Source organism: Schistosoma haematobium, chromosome ZW (genome assembly GCF_000699445.3).
Source record: "Schistosoma haematobium chromosome ZW, whole genome shotgun sequence".
NCBI classification, from domain to species: Eukaryota; Metazoa; Platyhelminthes; class Trematoda; order Strigeidida; family Schistosomatidae; genus Schistosoma; species Schistosoma haematobium.
Window position 1 is genome coordinate 70883714 of NC_067195.1, and position 8651 is coordinate 70892364.

At 30.2% G+C, this 8651-nt stretch overlaps 1 protein-coding gene across 1 annotated transcript; it reads left to right on the top strand.

Annotated features, from left to right (window-relative positions):
• Positions 1-4515: 4515 nt before the first annotated feature.
• Positions 4516-6280, top strand: MS3_00004291 (uncharacterized protein; the record flags this gene model as incomplete). Its single annotated transcript, XM_035732657.2, has 1 exon — positions 4516-6280. One exon carries the CDS (start codon positions 4516-4518, stop codon positions 5731-5733), a length of 1218 nt encoding a protein of 405 aa, XP_035586094.1. The 3' UTR covers positions 5734-6280.
• Positions 6281-8651: the final 2371 nt, after the last annotated feature.

Sequence of the window (8651 nt, forward strand, 5' to 3'; positions counted from 1 at the left end):
TAGTCAACAATACAAACGTATGACTTTGAAGGTATGTATCAAATGTTTGATAATTATAGCAGTTATGAAGAGAGCAAATAAATAAATACGAAAAATATTCTATTAAAAATTTTATTTCAATGGTGAAACTAAATACTTTGAATTTTATGTATTTTAAGAATTCACATGTGTAGTGTTCATTTTACCAAGAAAATAAAATGGAATTCCTGTGATGTAATCAAATATCCATAATGCTAACTGGTAATGTAAATGTAGAAACATTGCCATAAATAATTGAAAGAAAATATTCCTTTTTCAATGTAATAAAAACTTCAGCATTAACCGAAAAGGATTCATGAGTGTATTATATTTAATGTAAGTTTGGATTATATAAAATTTCAGTAAAGTAAAAGACATATGATTTTAAGGAATTGAAATGGGATTTCATCTCGAATTGAACCATTGTAAACCAAGGTGTATGAGATAGCTGCTTCGTGACAATATAATATTTTTCAGTATTGACAATCCATGACTCAAATAGCAGTGGAAAACAAGATATTCACAAGGTTGACATTAAATAGCTATAACGTCTTGATCAACAATCTTCGTCGAGATTTTAATGGGAATAATGACAATCAAACCTACTGAAGATAACGAAAGATCAAGAAACAACTCTGTCATAGTTATTCAATAATTTCGATAGTGTAATAAGAAGACAAAGATTATCAAAACTACGTGATTATATATTAGCGCAATACATTTCGAACAATCTGATCACATATATACTTGTTAAGAACATTTATACATAAAAATGAAAGATTAACCAGACTAGAAATAGTGGGTAAGAGGAAACAAGGATAATAAAGAAATAATATGAAAACGATTTGAAACATCTTCACTCCGGATAATAAGTTAATATTACTAGGGTAGGTTTAAGGTGAGAACAAACTGTTTTCGGATACACAGAGGGGATTTGAATTTTCTTATGGCTAAGGCTTCAATAAACCATAGTGCATTCCCTTTTACATTTTTGTACAACACCACAAAAGCTAAGACCAATCTTATGACTTGTTTCAATTATGTATTTGGCAAAAGAGGATTATAGATGTTTACCCTCTATTCTTATTGGGTCATTCGATTCTATTTGTTTCTGCAACCATTTAGGTACATAAATGTAATAATATATTTGTAATATTCCAATGAATAGAAAAACTAAATTTTCTGACTTTTCGTGACTATGTTTTGGTTATTTATTCTCTGAAGAGGTGGCTCACACTGAGTCACGAAACGTCAGAAAATTTAGTTTTTCTATTCATTGGGATATTACAAATACAATGATTTATTCAAAACAATCTACCCACTGCTCGATTTATTCGAAATTATCATGTCAAACCTTGGTAATGATACCTACATTTAGGTACATGTTCATACACTGATTTTTAGATCACGACTACTCCTCCCTATGTATGTGTGACTATACACACATTTGAATTGGTAATCACAGCGGGATTTGACGCAATAGTTTTACTATCTTTTAGGTTTTCGATGAAGCATGAACCCTGTTGTTTCCTTGATAATCACTTTTGCCGCATAATATGTTTTGTTAATGACTGATTTAAGCCTTTGCTTCAATAAAGGACACTTTGAATCACCTTCAAATGGTAAGGTGATGTAGACCAGCTTTTTTTTCAAGGCTATAGTAAGTCTTACTGTACCATGGACTGTGCATCTATTTATGAATTTAAGGGGATAGCCGTTTTGCATTAATGTTTTATTTAGCAACCTAACATTGTCATCAATGGCGTCATTTGTACAAATACCATCAAGCCTTTTGATGGAGTTTTGTTCTCTGAGCTGGATGGTTTGATCGTGGAGCTTTCATTGTTCTTCTGAACGACATCATCAGCACAAACTCCAGATGGAAGTGAAGTGTTCGAATTTCTCCATACGCATTTCACAGCTTGTTCTGTACACCTCGACGTTGGTTGGTTCTTATTGACCGATCAAGCCTGCTAATTAGGCACCTAATTGATTTGATTTTTGTTCCTATGTTTGTGCATAATTTTCCTGATTGGTTGACAAATTGGATCGATCTCAATGTGCTTGTTGATTGACGTTGATTGACCTGAGTGCTAAGGTTCTAAAAATTCTCTGGTGCTTTCGGAATTTCCTCTATTCAAGATTTTCACATTTTTCCAATCAATTGAGTGTCCTCATTGGAAATGGAAAAATGTGGAAATCTTGAATAGAGGAAATTCCGAAAGCACCAGAGAATTTTTAGAACCCTAGCACTCAGGTCAATCAGCAATCAACAAGTACATTGAGATCGATCCAATTTATCAAACAATCAGGAAAATTATGCACAAACATGGGAACAAAAATCAAATCAATGGGACACACAACCAAAACAAAGAACTATGACAAATTTAAGGTCAACAAGAACCAATCAACATCGAGGTGTACAGGACAAGATGTGAAACACATCTGGAGAAATACGAACGCCCCACTTCTATCCGGAGTTTGTGCTGATGATGTCGTTCAGAAGAACGATGAAAGCTCCACGGTCAAACCATCCAGCTCAGAGAACAAAACTCCATCAAAAAAGCAACACTGATATTGAACTTTCTTGTGAAAACAAATGACAGCATATTTTTTATCATAGATTGAATAGATGCAAGACAAGGTTTTCGTTGAACTTTTTAAATTCTATGTTAAGAATTATTTGTCACCTAACAAATGGTCACTGATTAAGGCGATTATTATGTGAATTTCCGAATAATGAACTGACATTGACTAGATAACCAATAGAACTAAGATGTACTGGACAGCTACTTTGTTCTATAATAGAACTCCATGTGAGCTCAAACTCTGATCTTTAGGCCCTATGGCAAACAATTAAAATTCAGGACTATAGTTTGACATTCCGTGGTCCATATTTTAAACTTTAAATCTAACAATCTTCACAACATTCAAAATTAGCAGTCATCACATGATCGTTCGTGACTAATTTCGAAATGTAATACTGGGATTTCTAGTGGAAATTCAGAACATTGGAGTTGAAACACGTTATTTATGAAACATATCAGCAGTGCTATTCAATAACAGATGCGCAGTATTAAGAATTATTTTATTATAGTACAAAAGTTTAATAAACTCGTAAACCAATAAAAATGTAAAATTAACGCAGTTTTCTTTCTTCCATAATGACTAGTTTCAGTATTTTCGGTTATGAATAATAAGCTTTGTTTCTTTCAACATAATTTTCCTATTTTGATTGCTATAATCCTTTCCTTTGAGTAATACAAAACCTTCAGGGAAAGAATATTAGGTCTGTTGGATACATTATACTCCCCTTTTATATTAAATTTACTAAACATGTATAATTGAATGAGATATTGTTGCGATAAACTTTGCTGTCTTATTTCATCATCAAAATACATCAATGCAATTATGATAGAAATTAAGTTTAGCCGTTTGGCTTGATTTTACTTGTCATGGTTTTTGTGGGATACTATTTTAAAATGATACACATGGAGAGTTAATTAGAAAGGAACATATATGACGTGAGTGTTAGCCTTCATTGTTCATAACTGTATTCCACATGAAGTTAAATTCGAAACACTATCTAGTTTCAAAGTGGTATACTCAACCTATTTTTATTGTGTCCAATTATCCAAAGCTTTACTTGGTTTACATTGTTATTTTTTCATGACTGTTGAATTGATTTGATTTTATTTCAGTAGGATTATTTCAGAATAACCTAAGCCTAATAGTGGAAATTTTTTGACATACTATTAAGAATATAGTGTAGGTGTTTGTTCTGGCAAAACGAAATAAAACGTGGTTTGAATGCTTTCCTGATATTGTAACTGTGAACACATGCATGTGGTTTTATCAATACAAGTGAAAATAATGTACATCATGTGAAAATTCATATAAACAATGAAACGTAAGTGAATATTCATACGTATAATTTCCAGCTTAGGTGGTTTATGCATACGCATACGTTGACGCAATACAATTTACCATTATGCATACATACACATTAATCATATGGGTTATAAAAAAATATCGTAGTTATAACGTATGAATTGAGAATGTAAGATGTATTGTTTACAAATCCAACAATTAATTAACGTGAATTATTTCTAAGTAAAATATGTTAGTGTGTGCTCAGAGTAATCACTATCGATAAGTTTATATATTGATGTAATTTCTTTAGTTCTTTGACAATTCATGTAGTTTGTTGAAATAAGACTAGACTAATTTATTGTAAAGTTGTATATAATTGAACAGCGTAATAAAAGAATAATATAATTATTGATTTCTTGGATTGTTTTCCCATGGATATTTTAACAGATACATTACATGCACTACATATGAGATACCCTGAGATAAATTTATTTTTCATCAAAATAAAATCCATGGTTTCTTACTGATTAACTAAAATTTCCTTTTGATGGATACCTATATAATTGTCCTCAGTACAATTATCTGTATTATATTTCTATTTTATGCATGTAACAATTATAAGCAATGACATCTAGTTCATCTCCAATGCACAATAATTGTAATAGCAGTTTTAATGGTAGCGGCTCTATCAACGGGACTTTGTGCAGAACCGGCAGTCTTGGATTTATTGATGAAGTGCTACGTTACTCTGGAACTAAACAATATATATTCTTACAAGTTCACGTCTGTGCAATTCACCAAGTGTCTTTAGGAGATATATCAGATTTTCATGAAACAGATGCTTTAAGCTATATTGATAGATATTATAAAAAAAGAAGAGCTCATTGTACTGCAGCTTTACTAGAAGATCGAATTTGTTTACGACGTGTTAAACAGTCGGGAAAAATGCCATTTCATCCATGGGTTGTATATAATGAAATAAAGTATATATTCATAAGCCGGAAACGACCTGAATACTTTGTCTTGTGTATCGATTCAAATCATGACCGGAGAAAATACTATGAAATATACAAATGTAAATCAGCTGATGATGTTAAACAAATTGAAGAGAAGATGAAAGCAGCAATGAGGGATCCTGATAAGTTACTACGTAAAATGCATATTTTAAGCCGTATTAGTTTACCTCCTAAAAATAATGAAAATCAAAAAGAGTTGGTTCCGAAGATCATGGTAGAAGATGTAAGTAAATTAAATGATGATGAAGATAATAAAAATATTTATAGTAATATTCATGATAATAATAATAAAATTCGTAATAATAATAATAACAATAATAATAATAATCGTAATAATAACAATAATGGTGGTGGTGGTGGTAGTAGCAGTAATGATAATAAAAGTGGTAGTGCTGACAATGAAATCGATGTCAAGAAAGACAAAAAATCTACTAGTTCCTTAAGTCCCGTCACACCAGTGAAAGATTTAACTCTTGAATCATTGAATGAAAATTATGTTGTATCTAGTATTTCAATTACTCCCATCGAATTTTTTCATCATTCACCTGAATCATTAATTTATCAAATAAAACAAAGTGTATACGAACCATCTCAGAATACACATTCACTGCCCCATTCTATGTCATCAGAAAGTGGAGATATTCATCTTGAAACTCGAATTAATGATATAATAGATAAAATAACATTTATTAATCATGATCCATTAAAAGGATTTTGTGAAAGTCAAAATGGAAATTTTTATATGTTTCTAGACCGTCAAGAATTTCATTTGAATAAATACATTGATAGAGAAGAGAGTTTTATCATATCTAATCAAAAAGAATGAGCACTTTAAAATTACCACTTATTATCAAAGAATTATAAATATATTTCTTATTATTTCTTCTTCTTCCTCTTCTTCTTCTTCTTCTTATGTTCATGACAATCATTACAATAGTATTTTCCTCATGATTAATATATTCTGTTATAATATTCATTGATACAAAACTGACTTATCCTTTCATCATAATTACATTTCTAAAAAAGACGAAGTATTTAAACGACATTGAGAAATGATACAATTTGATAATAGAATGAATAAATCTTTAATATGATAAACATATGCTGAATAAATCAAGAATCATTTAAAGAGAAAACAGTAAAGAGAATAACAAATGTAAGATTTGGAATTTTCATCAACTAGATAATGTCCTATCAACAACTTTAGCATTTCAATGTATATTAAACTATTTTTTAGGATACATCCATATTTTTATTGAGAAATGTAATATATCTTGTGAATCATTTTGACATTTTGTAATTAAAGTGAGTGTTGTATTATTTCATTAGTTATTTGTATGTACTGATATTGTTTAGATAAAGATTTATAAGTATAGAGTTATTAACATCATTCATACTTACTTACACCTGTTACCCTTCACGGAGAGAGGAGCATAGTTCGTTTACCAGCATTCTCTATCCAACTCTATCCTGAACATATTAGCATTATATAGACAAATATTGTTTTCTAGTTAATCTGCCAACATTTTAAATATTAATTTTATATACACAAATAAATTCCCGAGTTTTGTTAATCAAGAAAAAGATATAGCTAGAATAAGCATGTTTGGATTGATTATATAAGATCAAAACAACAAGTAAATCCATAGTGTATAATTTAATAAGAATCATTAAAATATACCACAGATGATTTAATCTGAAAATAATTTTGTTAGAATTAAAGTTGAATTTTATGAAGCTGCCTTCAATGAATAGTCGGAACCCTAAAAATCGTTTGATCACAAAAAATCAACTGTTTTTAGAGGATTGATTATATTTTCCTCAAAATTATTTTGAATATACGTTAATTGCTTCGAGTAACGCTTGTGAAGTATTTAGTACGGATTTATTCGATTTTATCATTCTCAAACTGAACATAATGCTTTTGAATACGGATAGATTAAAAGCAGGAAAAACGGTTGAGTTTTACCATGAACAACAGTGCAACTATTCTATGTTCGATCTCATGAAATAAAATGTAGCTAATTCTCACGATGTCTGACAATGAACAAAAAACAGATGATGATATGACAACATTTTTCAAAGGATTTTTCGTAGATCTTTGTAGTTAATTGAAACAAGAATTGATTTTTCACTTATGCTTTTTAACTGCACTAACAATTCTAGACAGAACAGTTACGGTCACGAGTTAAAATGCATCAATTTAAACGGTTTTATGGTAGTTGACATTTCTGTAAGAAAAAATATACAGCCTAAACGAAGTTTTGTTTTCATTGAGAGCCTGTTATCTTACTTGATACTTTGAGATAAACATACATTTGCTGAAACTAGGGTAAAGTGTTCATAGTAGGATGTTAATACTAGCAATATCGTAGTATCAAAATGACAAACGATTCATTATAATCATGAAATTGGAGAATAGATTAGTTCCTCATTACAGAAATTATATAACTGTAAATTTTCTATCTTAAGTTCCGGTTTCAGGCTTACTAAATTCCATAATTTCTAATAGTAAGGTGGCTGGAAAGTGTTACTCTGTAAATTTGAAAATATTGTCGTCTATAGTGACGTGGGTGCTATTGATCTGTTTTATTATGTTATTGTGATAATCAGGAATATTTGAATTATAGTACGAACTAAGAATCCCAGAAATAACGTAATAGGATCAAGAATTACTAGATAACCACAAACGAGTGTACTGTATTTAGTATTCGAAATCAAGCATTCAACAAGTACAAAGGAATCATTATTTCATTCAAACACCACAGTTAATTGATTGTAGTGTATGTTTTCTTAAATTGATCAATAAAAACAACGTCTTGTTCTTTTCCTTAGACCCAAGTTAGTGAAAATATAAAATACAAATGGAAAACTTACTGAAGGCACTAAAAAATGAAATTAGGTTTACAACTATTGCGTACAAAATCATGTACAATATCCTTAAGAGAAGAGTTCGAATAGCATATTAAATAGTGATGAACCAATAGGGATAAGTTTATTTGACTGCAACAAAAATCACTTGATAATGTGAAATCAAAATCATAAAGAAATATATGATAAATTAAAAGCAAGTGAACTTTAGGGAATAAACCATCTTCTGCGTACGGAATTCGTTTCAGTATATTCTTGTTGGTGCACCATACTTTGTTCGTGATTTCTTTTCAGTTTCTGACTCCTGACTTTAAGTTGCTCAAATGCAATTGTTGTCTCATTTGTCTACTGTAGTCCTGAGCCTATTGTGCGTAGTATTTCATGTGATATTTTTGATAAAATGTTTGTTGCTTCAACTTTAACTGTAATGGTAAAATTATTTTCAGTTAATTTTGTTTTAATTTGTATATTTACCAATTAGCTATGATACAGTGTTAAATAAAAGTGAAGAAATACATTATGAAAGCAAACCAGATTTTCCTTTCTTAGTGAAAATAAAACTGCAAATAAAACAATCCTTTTCAAAACACAACGATAACTTATCTCACCCTATTCAGAGAGTTAGTAATGCGTTATTGAGTTACGATCTCAAGGTAATTGAATATAGATTCCGAGATATTGTAGTTTACTAGGCATATGAACAGATTTTTGGATTTCGCATGATATCTTGTCCATGGAAAACTTTTCCGTGTACTTTACACCAACGTCTTGGTTATCCGTCAACTACGGACGTTTCCTATTGACATTAGAAATAATCTTGTAATACTAACTATTATTGGTAATTGAGTCCAGACGTGACACTAATTTTCTGTC